Source organism: Mobula birostris, chromosome 6, assembly GCF_030028105.1.
Source record: "Mobula birostris isolate sMobBir1 chromosome 6, sMobBir1.hap1, whole genome shotgun sequence".
Classification (NCBI taxonomy): domain Eukaryota; kingdom Metazoa; phylum Chordata; class Chondrichthyes; order Myliobatiformes; family Myliobatidae; genus Mobula; species Mobula birostris.
In genome coordinates, this window is record NC_092375.1 from 144,673,294 (window position 1) to 144,687,998 (window position 14,705).

General features: G+C 36.2%; 1 protein-coding gene across 8 annotated transcripts in view; it reads right to left on the reverse strand.

Moving 5' to 3' along the window:
- LOC140199430 (microtubule-associated protein 2-like) overlaps nt 1–14,705 on the reverse strand; it is a 316,902-nt gene that overhangs the window by 8,079 nt on the left and 294,118 nt on the right. For 7 of the 8 annotated variants that reach the window (XM_072261524.1, XM_072261527.1, XM_072261526.1 and 4 more), the window contains 4 exons: nt 9,799–9,946; nt 7,341–7,412; nt 6,592–6,920; nt 2,332–2,424 (listed from right to left, as the gene is read on the reverse strand). In XM_072261524.1, the coding sequence (XP_072117625.1) occupies nt 2,332–2,424; nt 6,592–6,920; nt 7,341–7,412; nt 9,799–9,946 (642 nt within the window). Of the gene's footprint in view, nt 1–2,331; nt 2,425–6,591; nt 6,921–7,340; nt 7,413–9,798; nt 9,947–13,497; nt 13,523–13,639; nt 13,683–14,705 lie in introns of all 8 variants that reach the window. The other variant, XM_072261529.1, reaches the window with a different exon arrangement.

Here is a 14,705-nt window from a genome sequence, read left to right on the forward strand (position 1 = left end):
GAAAGAAAATGAAAAGTTAAATGTTTGATGAGTACCATAATGAAGAAAGTTATTAATTGGAAAGTCAAAAAAGACACATTTTGATACAAAAAGAACAAAACTGACAGCCATTAACCATGAAAGCCATTAGAGTTAATATAAAAATATATTAGATTTAAATTTTGAATTACTTGCATAATTTCTGCTTGCACTATAAAGATTGAGATGTACACAATATAAGAATAATGTATCGAACTGATCCCTGTTGATGTTGTCCAAGTCAGATGACAGCTCTCTTGTGACACAGTAGAGAGTCAGTTCCATGAGGGGTATAATTAGAATAACTAATTAATTGATTAGGTTATATTTTATTACAAGGTATTTTGGGATTTCCATTTTATTTATTCCTTTCTCGTTCAAATTCTAAAATGTTGAATTTTATTTTCATTATCACTCTACATTGAATTATTACATCTTTTTATTTTTGAAGTTTATTACCTGATACTGGTTGGAGATAAATATGTGGTATCCAGCACTTCTGTGAAAGGAAAATTGTATTCCTTTGTTTTGTGAGGGGTTATAATCTTGGATCTTGCTCTTACGAGAGGAAATAGTTCCGGAGTACAAAAGAGCAGGATTCTGCAACAAAATGCATCCTTTCTTCTTCTGTCTTAGTCGATACAAATACATTCTTAGATTTCAGGTTTTTACCTTTCAACTTCCTTTACTTCAAAGCTAGCTGTCGCTTTTATTTGACTTACACTCTTTATGCATTTATGTCCAGTTGTAGATCTAGAATCAAGTGTGAAATACAGTAACTGCCATTTCTATGGACTGAATGGATTTACTATTGTAGATGATTACAAATGTAATATTACTAGTGCTGGTTGAGATGGTTTGTAAGAATACAATTATTTTAAATTAGTTCAGTAATAATAGTAAAAATGAAAATAAAACTATTGTGGTTCTGTCACAAACAAGAGGAAATCTGCAGATGTTGGAAATCAAAGTAATACACATAAAATGCTGGAGGAGGCCAAGCAGCATTTATGAAAAAGAGTGAACAGTTGACACTTCTTAGCCCAAAATGTCAACTGCTTACTCTTTTCCATTGTAGCTCTGTCAGTCATTTGAAAGACTCCTTCCTTAAATGAAATGTGGTTTTACGGTCATTTAGTGATGGGAAAAATTAAAGGGTATAATGGTCTTTACAAAGGTGCAAAATATCAGAAAATTAAATTTTGATGCTAAGGAGGTTCCGAATGTCTTAGCATTTGGAGTTGGTGGCAGGAGGATTGGGAGCATTGAAATTATTGAATTGTAATTATTAAGATTAAACGTGCAGATGACAAAAGATATCAAAGGGAAATCCATAAAGGTTTCCAAAACCAGACAGGAACCAAGTATTCTTCTGAGGAATATTTACATCATCTGCACAACAGCCTTATGGAACAAGTTACGAGAGAATAAAACTTTAGTAAACATTGTCATTTCTAGAATTTAAATAAATATCTATTGCATATTATTTCCAGAAGAGTTAGGAGAAGTGAAAAAAAGTCTTGCAGTAATTTACTTACTTATGATCTCAGGACCTCCCTAACAACTTTACAGCCAAGTTAACTGTTCTGCATTCACTTTTATATTATAGATAACACCATAGCAATTTGTATATAGCAAGCTCCAACAGACACATAAGCGAGTGATCAGATAATCTATTTTTAAATATGTTGTTCAAAGTAAATGTTGACAAGAGCTCTGGAAAGAACTCCACTGCTGTTCTTCAAAATAGTATCATGGGAAAAAGAAATTAGAAATAAATAAAAACTCCAAAACAATATATATTTTCTGCATGCAAAGCATATCTAATACACTTGGGGTATATGCTATCTAATCAAATCATTTGAGCTGATACATTTGCTTTACGAATATAATTAATGTAAATATTTAAAGCAAATGTGTTGTGGCAAAGAAATAAATCAAAATTATTAACTGCATTAATAATGGATGTTAATTATGATGAGAATACAAAATCATATAAAGGTTGTGTTATTGCCTCTGTAAATGTTGATCATATGGTAAACTTTGCTATTGTCTCCTAAAATATGGAAAATAAATAATATTACATTTAATGCACACATGAAAATACATAATCACCCATGTATTATTTTTAAAATTTCAAACAATACTTTGCAGTAGCATCTCATATGAAATGACGCAAAGAAAGCAAACATTTCTTTTTAATTGATAAGCAAGCAAGCAATACTATTCATGTCTTTTTAAGAGTTTTACTCAATAATTACAGAATTTTTCTTTCAAATAAACTCTCAGTTTTCAAAGTAAGAAGTGACTCACGTTTCCAATCGGGGGAGCATAACGCACGTTGTCCAGCGAGCCACATTTTGGCTGAATATGGCTAAAATCAGGTTTTACATTTGCTATATGTACCTGGAAATGACAGGGACTTTACCAATCAATATCTACACACTAGTCATTCAGTGAGAAGATGCCCACTGTCAATAATATTAGAAACATACTGTCACACATTTTCTGCTTATAAAGAGGAATTTTATTTCCAATTTTCTATAGAGAGTGTTAATTCCAATTGGACTGAGAAAATGTTCCATGTTATCAAAAGCCAGTCGTAAACGACAAGTGCCTTTGAAAGATGGTTCCTGCAGTTTAAGTTCAAACTTCTATTAAAATTATAATTCTTCTGAAATGGTTTTGGTTAAAATTCCTGTTTAAAAAACACTACACAAAATTATTTTATCTGTTCACAGTTATACTGCAATTAACTATCTCACAAATGATATATTAAACAGTATAGATTTTAAATTTTTCATATTGATTTTAAATATACACATCTGCAAGTATTTGGTTTTAGCCATACTTAAGCCTACATAAGTTTTATTCAACAATGCAGCAAAACCAAAATTAAAAAAATAATAAAAAATGCTGCATAAAAAGCTCCATGTGCAAATAGCAGCTAAGCTATACAGGCACGTGCGCACGCGCACACACACACATACATACATATAAACTTAAACACATTAAACCCAGGCCAGACTGTGTTTCCTAGGCCATCACCTTACTGATGTGCAGCATATGTTATTAGTATTAGACTAAAGGATGACAAAATTACAAATGCTGACTGTTTAGTTGTGCAACATTGACCCTTGAGGGCTTGTAACATTTCATGAATATCTACTGAATGACCCAATAGAAAGTTTAGGGTAAGCACCGTCCTTGGTAATTTCTTCTTGCCTTACAACAACCCAAGAAAGACTGACAAAACATATTCATGGGGAAACTGAGGTTAAACAAAGAAATACATATTTTCATTAGCCTGATCTCTTTGTTCCCTCATCACTATCACAAACTTTAATAAAACAATAGAATTACAAAGATATTTCTCATTGCAAAGAACATTCAGTTAATTTGCAGAACTGCAAGATAAGGATCTCATGCTGTTATTCATTTTGGCATGCCCATAAGTGAAACCAATCATCAAAAATATACTTGGGTCATCATGACTAACAAGAAGATTATTAACTGGAATAAGCTAATAGCTTTATGAAGCCAAAATATTTACAACTTCTTGTTCGTAACAAATTGGCTTTAAAAACAAATTTTGAAAACAGACAAGAAATCAAGACATTTTAAACGTGGTAGCATCTACTAGATGAAGTTCAATCTGTTCAATCAATTGAATAATTTCTATGGCATCAAAGTGATAACGATCTGTTTCCCTGTAGAATCCTGTCACTAACATAACGGTGTACCTGTGAGATTCATTTGTCATAAATGTTGAAGTCCTGAAATAATCTTACCATGTACTTCATTATAATAAACATGCTTCAAAGTCACCATGAAATGAAACAAACAGATGTAAAGTTTGTGTAAAATAGGGGAAAAATACATAGTAATTAACACTAGTCTCTCAGAAATGGAAACAACAAAAAATTAGTTATCAAAATTGTTAAAAAAAAGCTTGTTTGTAAATGAAGCATCCCCTTGGAAATCCTTATAGAAAAAGGATCATATTCTCTAGAACTGAAGGAATAAACCAATTATACAGCTTTTTTGTTAATAAATTAACTGTCCATTTCCCCAGCAATTAATTTGTGAATGGAGACTTAAGAGACTGCAAATGCTGTAATCTGAAGCAAAAAAAAACAGACTACTGAATGAACTCAAAGAGGGTATCATTTTAGATCAATGCTCCACATTGAGTCTGACAGTGTAGTGGGGAGATAGCCAGTATAAAAAGGTGAGGGGAGATGGGAGGGGTAAGACAGGACTAAAAGGTGTCAGATGGAATGAGATGAGAAAAGGTATGATGGAGACAGGTGCTAGAGGGAGAGGGGTAGAATAGGAGACAATGGCTGTTGGGTGATAAGTAAAGACATATAGGGAAAGAAGAAATAAAAAGGGCAAATGGAGCCAGGCTTCCAGGATGGAGATGGGTAGAAGTATAGGCAAAGGTTGGAAATGTGATAAGTGGAGATACAAGAGGCTGAAGGTGCTGGAACCTAGTAAGTAAGGGAGGTGATTATTGGGACCATACAAGGAGAGAGACAATGGGCAGATGGAACTTGTTGGGGGAGGGGATAGGAGACTCAATAGATATAGTGTTTGGCTAATTGGGCAGAAGGACCCAGATGGGGGAGAGAATGAAACTGGGTGATAGGGAAGATACTGGGAAGACCTATGTGGACCAGAAGGACAGAGAAACAAGTTCAGGGATTGTGGACTTACTGCAGGTTTAAAAGAAAATTTTCACTGAAATGCACCATCTACATGGGGCTTCAGCATAACAAAACTAATTTTCATAGTAGCAAGAATTGTGATGAAGCATCTAGATATAAGACCTAGAGACAAGTCCCGAAGTCATACAACATTTAGTTTGTAAAGTTTGACTACACAATGGATATTTACTTGGATGCACTTCAAATAACTTGTCTATTACCTATAACACAGCACAATCTTCAGCAAATGCCTCACGGGAACACGATCAAATGAGTTAGAGAACCAACCAAAGGGAGATTCAGTGACATTACCATCACATTCCCGATGCTGAATTTCCCACTTGCAAATCAGATGGCATAAAGGTTAAGCAGCAAGATGAGACTCTCTCCATTTGTATGATTGAGTGGGGTTTCTAGAAACTTCAAGAGAAAGCAGCCCACTGGGATAATAGCCAGTGTCATGTGCATGGTTGAAAATTTGACCAAATGCATGTCAAACATGCATGCATATGCATGCTTTCTTAATATGGCCAAAGATTACAAATACAGCAGTGTCTGGAAGCAAGTGTCTGGCTTGCACCCCAAACACCACCATCTTTCATTCCTTTCACCCCCAACATACGTATATCGAATCTATTGTACTAGTTATTCCTTCATTATCATCAGTGGCCATCCCCATTCCCCCTAAACTAAATGGGCATCAGTAGACTGCACAAAGGAATGTCATCACCACCCTACCTGTTGGCCTGGCAATATTTTCACCTCAAGGTTGCTGTGGTTCAAGACAGTCATCAGGCTTATTTTTCTAAGATAATTTGGGCAGAAAACTCATAACGCAGGTACTATTAAAAATTGATAGGCAGAGAACTAACAGTTACTTTCCTGGCAAGCTTTAAAGTATCACTGTAAAGAAGAGAAGTGAAGTTGGGAAGCCTCAGAAAGGAATTTCAGAACTTTGGGCCCTAGACAACTAAAGACATTGGATCCAGTGATGGAATAATTAAATTTGGGAATTACAAGAGGCCAGAATCAAAGAAAAGGTTACAGGATGGAGAAAACTAGAGACAGAAAACTATATGGTCAAGGGTGAAAATAAGAGTGTGTTTCAACATTCAAGTATTGCTTACAGGGTTATGTCCTGGTGAATGGCAAGATGTAAGCCAGGGCATGGGCAGTAGAGTTTTGAATGACCTCAGGTTTACAGAGGGCAAAACAGGGGAGACAACACAACAGTCAAATCGTAACAAAGGAATCCATGAATGATACAATACAGGTGAGATGAGGTAGGGCAAAAACATCTCAATGTATATATCAAATGTCCCCCTTGATATGAAACCATCTGTCAAACTGTTATTCACAGGTTGTAAGTACAGTATTAATAATATTGATTAAACTACAAAAGCTTCATCGTTAATTAATCATCACAATTATAAACTGATATACTGCAACGCTTAACAGAACCAGAAATAACTGCAAGACCTTACACTTTACTTAACAATGAGGTTTAAGATAGACTCAGCTGCAAAATTGTTGCCTTTTTTCCTAAGCATAGGTTCTTCATTCCATTTAATTTCTTCCCACTAGTCACAAAAATGCTTTTTGCAAATCTTTTCCTTTAAGTAGGAAACACGAGAAAACCTATTGCCATTGCTCCTTTAGATCAGACATTGCATCCCCTTTTACCAGATGAGCAACAGCAAGTTCAGTATAATATCTGAAATCAAAAGACACAGTCATAGAAATAAAAACACAGTATTGCTAAAGTTTAAGCTCTGATTTTTCTTTCTCAAAAGTAAAAATTATCACGATTGCCATCAAATCACATAGCATACTTTATGTAAGTCTATGTATTCTAATCTCATACCTGCCCTCCTCTGGGTTGATGCTTTAGGTTGTCAATTGATCCAATTTTGGATTTGATATTTTTCAGATCTGGCATTGGTTGGTTGATAACGCGGAACTGCTTTGGAGTAAGGGGAGATTTTGGAGGAGTGCGGATAATGGCCACCTTCCTTTCTGTGGGTACCAGAATGGGGGATTTGTGTGTGCCAGGTGTGCTGGGAGTGCGAGGCGTCCGGCTTCCTGGCGTACGAGAATAACTGGGCGGCGTGCCCGGCGTGACTGCGGTGGATCCAGGAGTGGATGGTGTGACCGTGCCGCTTCTTGCTGACTTGGAGCGCGCTGATTCGGAGCCTTGAAAAAATACACGTCCTTTATATTGATTTTTGTTTAAAACAACAACATAGCCTTTGTACATGCCTAGAAACATTATCACTCAGACTACTTAAAGGTAATGATCACATCTTTAAATAGAATTTAAGGAATAATTATGAATAGGTTAAGTAAGCATTTTCACCTCTGAAGCACAATTTAATAATTGGATTAGGAAAGAAAAGATTTGAAACTGGATTTCTGGTATTTTTATTTCTTAGCCTGCAAGTTAATTCTGGAAACCTGTTAGTGATCTGTACAACAAAAAACCAAAACACCATCACATCCATCCAACCACGGTTTTGAATGTTCCAAGTGAGCTACACCAAGTCTGTCTCGCTGAAAATAAGTAACTTTTACAAAATATTCATCGCGGCAGAGCCAGCACCGACTACAGGGTACCTGCACTCGCTTGTGCTCGTGATCTGGTCATCCCATGACCCCTCTGGTCATTTCTTGGTTCAGTCCTTATAGCTACGAGGTAGAGAACAGACAAGGTATGAAAATATGAATTTTTGCAAAGAAATCAGTAGAGAGAAATGGTTAATGATCATTATGTTTGTAATTTGCATGCCAGATATTAATTTACATTTTTTTTCAAGCACTATTAAAGAGACTGGCTTCTCTGATATCTCAAGAACACATGCACAGGTTCTGAAAAGAGAGTCGTTTGACATCCTTGCACTTTTAGTTATGGCTCTTTAGTGCATTTATTGTGTCCATTGAAATTATTCTACTTTTCTATTTAAACAGAATAGCACTAGGGTAACTGGAACTGAAAGTGCAAATTACAACAGGCTACTTAGAAAATACAATTAAATATAATTGCAATATAAATAAAAGAGACCATTTTGCAAACAATTTAGACTGTGATTCCCCTAAAAAATCCTAATGGACAGTTCTCAGATCTACAAAGTGCCAATGTTTTGTCAACGAGGTGCATTATGTTAGTAACTGAAGTCAAAATATAACAATGGAAACTTGTTTTAATAAATATATTCAGTAAAAGAGATTCCTATATACCAACAGCTTAGCCTAACCAACAAGATACTTACTTGATCTCTTCCCCACGAAAAGGATAAGGGTAGGTCTGTGATTAAACCAGTAAATGCCCAAAATGTAATCTTTTCTCATTATAGGGCATGGCACAGAGTGTCCCATGATTGAGCAGGAACTCCTTGTTCAAATGGTTAATTTGACTTCCCGCTGTTAAATTCAAAGCCCAATTTAAAAGTTATTGCTGATGATGAATTTCCCAGGGAAGAAATACTGCGATATGTGGACAGGAGTGGTTCCATCTAGTAGACTCAGCATGAATTCATGATGGGTAGGTCCTTTTTGACAAAGTTACTGTTGCTTTTTGAGGATATAATGAGCACAGTGGATAGAAGGGAACAGGTGAATAGTGAATACTTGGATTTCCAGATGGTGATGGCTAGTGTCAAAAAAAGGACACCTATAAGAATACATGGAGTTGGTGGTAATGTATTAGCTGAATAGAGGATTGATTAACTAAGAGGAGGCAGTTAGGATAAATGGGTTTTTCTTTGATCAGCAGTCAGTGGAGAGTGGAGTGCCATGGGGATCGGTGCTGATATTCAGAGTATACATTAATGATTTAGAGACAGTGTGCAGCATATCTAACTTTGCTGATGCCATTAAATTGAGTGGAATGACAAAATGTGCAGAGGATGCAGAGAGCCTGCAAAGAGAAATAGATAGATTAAGTGGGTGAGGAAGCATCTAGCAGATGAAGTAAAATGCTGGTAAACGTGACGGCATCCACTTGGAAGGAAAAATAGATCAGATTATTATTTAAATGGTGAAAGATTACAGCATGCTATTTTGCAGAGGAACTTGGGAATGCTTGAATATGAATTGCAATAGAATAGTTTGCAGGTGCAATAGGTTCCAAGAAGGCAAATAAAATGTAGGCCTTCAGTGCTGGAGGGATTGAATTTCAGAGCAGAGGGGTTATGCTGCAACTGTGTAGAGTACTGCTGAAGTTGCCCTTGGAGTACTGAATGCAGTTCTGGTCTCCTAATTTGAGGAGAGACATACTGGCTTTAGAGGCAGTGTAGAGGAGGTCCAGAGAAAAGGGGGTTAATCTACGAGGAGAGATCAAGTTGCCTGGGACTATACTTGATGGAATTTAGAAAAAAATGCAAGCAGATTTTATTGAAACGTATAAAATTAAGGAATAGATAAGACAGAGGCAAGAAAGCTATTTATACTGGTAAGTGAGACTAGAACTAGGAGAGATAGATAGGAGTCAGGGGAATAGAATTAGGATAGAGATGAGGACAAAGTGCTTTTCCCATACTGTAGTGTATCTGTGGAATTCTTTTCCCGGGAAGCAGTAGGGACTACCCTATTAAATATATTGAAGATACAGATATGGATTTTTGCATGCAGGAAGGGTTATGGGGAAAAAGCAGGAAGGTGGAGCTGAGTTTACAGCCAGATCAGCCATGATCTTATTGCATGGCAGAGCAAAGCTCAGCTACTCCTCTTCCTGTTTCTTATATTCTTATGTTATTATATATAGCTATATTAAACAGAATGACATTCTTGGAAACAGGATAAAAAGAACATATTTGTCATTATTGTCTCTGTTAGCTAGATCTTCCAAAAAAAAAAACACTGCCATTTTTGGCTTTCTTCTATATTAATTACTAAATTATGCAATTTTAAAGTGCTGGGTTAGAGTGGTGTAAACATATAGAAAAAGCAGCGTAAGCACTTGTATGCCTTTCTACCATCATGCATATATCTCACATGATTGAAAACTCAAAATGATATAAAATGCTTTAAAAAGTCAGTCAATATTGAGGTTTTAGCGAGAAATACAAAAACAAACTTGTTGGTCGCCTCGGTGCTGAATAAACTGGGCTTGTAGCTGTCACAAAATGTGGATCCCTTTCTTCTGGCGGAGCTCGGCGAGCAGTCAAGATTGAAGAAGGTCTCGGCAAAGCTGAACGCTTCTCTGGGCTCCTCCCTGTGGTATCCTGCACAGAGCAAATCATGTCAGTACGATCTATCACTCTATGCAACTTCCTTAACGTTTGTAATAATAATGTAAAATGGGGCAAATATAATATTCAATATGCACATAACTCCCAAAATGTGCCAATAACTTGCAATTAAAATACCTTTGAGCTTTACAATTCTTTCCCAATTCCAGCAGAGCATGCAAATATCAATGGACAAGCTGTTAAAACTGACTAAAATGCTAAAGGAAAGATTTCATATTGCAGCCAATTTATTTAAAATCGTCATGCATATGTGCACAGATTTGTATCTCCAAAGACATAGGGAATAAATTACTATTCATTGTTATGCAGTATTGTTAAAGGCAGGTGATATAACAAACTATTTTCTGTTCATTCAACACAGATTACAGGTATCCACATAATATACAAGGCAATTTACTTTACAGCAGTTCACAACATATTCTTGAAAATTCCACTTTGAACCAAAGCACTTCTGCAAAATTAAAACTATTACTTAGGTTTTAAGAAGTGATTTTGCAGTATTTTGTCCATGCATTGATGTGATGTAATGATATTTTCAAAAACAAAGTGAAATGAAAATCAAGGACATGACAGATGAATTAAATGAGTATTTTGCTTCATCTTCACTATAGAAAGTACTTATAATATCTTTCAGAAATCGAGAGAATGGATTTTGGGAAATTCCAATCACCAGCAAAGTGGGATTGAGCTGAACGTTGGAACTGTGAGCTGACAAGCCCTTTGATCCTGATGGACCTCATGCTAAATCTTTAAATAGAAATGTCTATGCCACTCTGTGCAAATCAAGGTCTCACAAATAACGCTGAAACTATGATGGTTTCAAGAGGTAAGTATAGACCTAATATGGTGGGGGAAAATCGCCTTCTGGCTTGAGCAGTGACATGGAATGTTTTTGGAAAAGTTCCATGAGATCAGAGAATAGCTTTACAATACCTTCGTTATTCAAAAATAGAGGGAAGCAAAAAGCAAGAAACTATAGGAAAGTGAGCACTAAATCTATCACAACGAAAACAGAAGAGGCATTTCTAAAGCTGCCATAGAAAAGCAACATAACAGGGCGTATATAGAGAAACTTTTCATCCTGAGCAATTCACAGAAGATGCTAGAGGAACTTAGCAGGTCAGGCAGGATCTATAAAGGGAATGAACATTTGACATTTCACCCAAGATCTTTCATCAGAACTGGAAAGGAAGTGGGAAGAGCCAGAATAAGGTGGGGAGAGGGGAAGAATTACAAGCTAGTAGGGGATAGGTGAGACCAGGTGCGGGGTAAGTTGGAGGTGTGGGAGATGAAGTAAGAAACTGGGAAGGGATAGGTGGAAGAGCTAAAGGGCAAAATAAGGAGTCTAATAGGTGAGGACAGTGGACTATGGAAGAAAGTGATCAATTTAGAACTAGGAGCCATTGTTTACAAATTATGGGTCAACTATTCAACTTAGAGATGAAGGAAATATTTTCCCTCATACCGCTGTAGGTCTTTGGAAATTTCTTCCTTGAAGCGTGTGGAAGCAGAGACTTGTACCACATTTAAGACTGAATGCTACATTTAAGATTGAACATCTGGCTGAATGGTGCTACAACAACCACCTCTCACTCAATGTCAGCAAGACCAAGGAAATGATTATTGACTTCAGGAGTAGGAAACCAGAGGACCATGAGGCAGTTCTCATCAGGGGATCAGAGGCAGAAAGGGTCAGCAGTTTTAAATTCCTTACTGTTATCAGTTCAGAGGATCTATCCTGGCTGCAGCATATAAGTGCTATTACAAAAAAAAAGCACGTAGTGCCTCTACTTTCTTAGAACTTCTGAAGATTTTGTATGTCATCTAGAACTTTGACAAACCTCTATAGATGTGTGGTCGAGAGTAAGTATATTGACTGGTTCCAATATGGCCTGGTATGGAAACTCTTGAATAGAAAAGCTTTAAAAAAAAGTAGTGGATATGGCCCCGTTCATCACAGGTAGAGGCTGGCCCAGCTCTGAGCATATCTACACTGAGTGCTGTCGCAACAAACCACCTTCTATCATCAAGGAGCCTCACCATCCAGACCATTCCCTCTTCTTGCTGCTGCCATCAGGAAAATGCTACAGGAGCCTTAGGACCACACCACCAGGTTCAGGAATTTATTACCCCTCAACCATCAGGCTCTTAGATCAGAGGTGATAACTTTCCTTCGCTTAATTCCCCCCATCACTAAACTCTTCCCACAACCTCTGGACTCCCTTACAAGGACTCTTCATCTCATGCTCCTAATATTTGTTCATAATAATTATCATTTTATTTGTATTTGCAGTTTGTTGTCTTTGGATATTGATTGTTTGTCCAGCCTTTCATTGATTCCATTGCTTTTATTTACTTACTGTGAATGCCTGCAAGAAAATTAATCTTAGGGTTGTATATGGTGACATATATATACTTTGATAATAAATTTACTTTGACCTTTGAAATTTGAAACAAACAAATTCTTGTTGAGAAAAGGTACAGGGATATTACCAGGGCTGGGTTAAAATCAAGTTAGCTGTAATCTTTGTGAATAACTGGGTAAATTTTAGGTGCTAATTTGTCTGCTCCTAATTTGAGGTAAAGTCCTTATGATTCCTTACATGGATACAAGTGAAAACAACAATTCTTCAAACATCTACTGCTATTCTTTTTCCAAAATGCCGCCTTAAAAAGATCAACTCTAAAGTTCTTCCAAATATTTTTGTACTTTAAATTCTGCAAGCCGCACCTTTAATTTTGCATTTGTTTCCTACCTGTGAAACCATTATCATCAGAATAATAAACTGACTGGGTATATAGTTAACAATTTTTCCCATGCATCTGGTCATTAGATAATGGTATTTGAAGTTTAGCCCCATGCTCTTAAGGTAGCTATTTAACAAATATTATCATTATTACATCTCTCTGTAACTATTTAGAATTCACCTCTCTTGCTTTTCTGATTCCTGAAAAACATCCCCTCCCCCACAGATAGTATATGTAGAAGTATAATGATCTGCTCAGAAATCTGCAACATTATAGAAAACTGTCAATCTATGGCCTCCAAGCAACACACACACTCAAGATGCTGGAGGAGCTCAGCAGGTCAGGCACCATCTATAAAAAAAAAGAGTAAACAACTGACAATGGCTGAGACCCTTCATCAGGAGTCTATGGCCTCCAATGGTTTCTTGTTTGACTCCTGTGACATTCCCTCAGGTGTTCCCTGTGTTGCATCCATAGGCCCCCATAATTATTATCCCCATTCTGCACTTTGACACCACTAACACATTTACTGATTAATTCTCATCTATATTGGTGGCATTCAACTTCACTTCATCATGATCTTTTTTGACTCTATTACCTCTAAACTAATGGCTTCTCCATCATACAATATTGTTTAAGCAATAAGTTCCTTCAAGTAAATATTGAGATCAAAGTTATTCCCATCAACATTTGTTCCATTCCTTGCTTCCTTGGTAAACATCGAAAGTAGAACCAGCATGTTCAAAAGGTTGATGCCAACAGGAGATCTGGACCACTTAGAAACACCATCACTTAGACGTGCTATTACCTGCATAATTACATACACAATTCCTCTGTTGTAACTTGTACCAGATCATATTTACCCATTATGTCTGATCTAGAGGCTCCTAATAAAGGAATGCATCAACTTTGATTGACTCTTCCTAATTTGAAATGCCTTTGGGGCTTTACTCTTCCCTGTCTCTAATCTTCTCCAGCTTCATACATCCATCCCTCCAATTATGACCTCTTCATTAATCAACTCAATTAATCATCACTAAATGTTCTACTGATGGGCATGCATTCAGCTTGCAAAGTCCTAACTTCGGACTCTTTTCACCAAAGAGCTCATTTATTTTCATTTTGTAAAATGTTCCTTAAAACTTTTGAACTTCTTCAAAATCCAGACAGACAACAAATCTCGTTAACATTTTAGCATTTTCTTACGATGTTTTACTGTATGAAAAGTGGTTACATATAGATCATAGTGAGAAATGAACTGATTACAGATCATAATTATCTAATGCTATTACAGCATTTATCTCACTGATGCATTTGTTGGAAAAGTGGTATTGTTCAAATTACCGGATATAAACTACAAGGGATCAAAACAAGTTTTGAAAATTAAAGAACTATTCAATTCTGGTGAAGGGTCTTTGATCTGAAACATTAACTGTTCCTCTTTTCACAGATGCTGCCTGAACTACTGGGTGTTTCCAGCATTTTCGGTTTTCAATCACAGAGACTTTCCCTCTAGGAAGTAAAGGTAACTCAGCTTGCAAGCCTACTTCTTCTGTTTTTTTTAATTTACACAGAATTAAGGCAATTGTATTTTTCATAACAGAACAGACATGCCTAGGCACTACAGCCAATCTAGAAAATAAACAATTGAATTAATATGTCTAGAATTTTAGTACAGATGCGAATTAGTTTAAACTGGCTAATATCAACATTAGCACATTTAAAAATGCATTAGTTGTTCCAGACTAGCACAGCCATTGGAAGTGGCAATATTTTTATGACTGGAATGAGAGTACAAAGAAAATATCAGTAGAAAATAGCTTGTTGTTCAAATTTCCTCACCACTGTTAAATTATTTTAATTTTTATTAATAATATATCAGCTTTGGCCCTAACTATTACTCAACTATTTTTCAGTGATGAATAACCTAATCCATTCAATAAAATGTCTCCTTATGTTAAGCTTGTCTGCATTAATGTAAAGC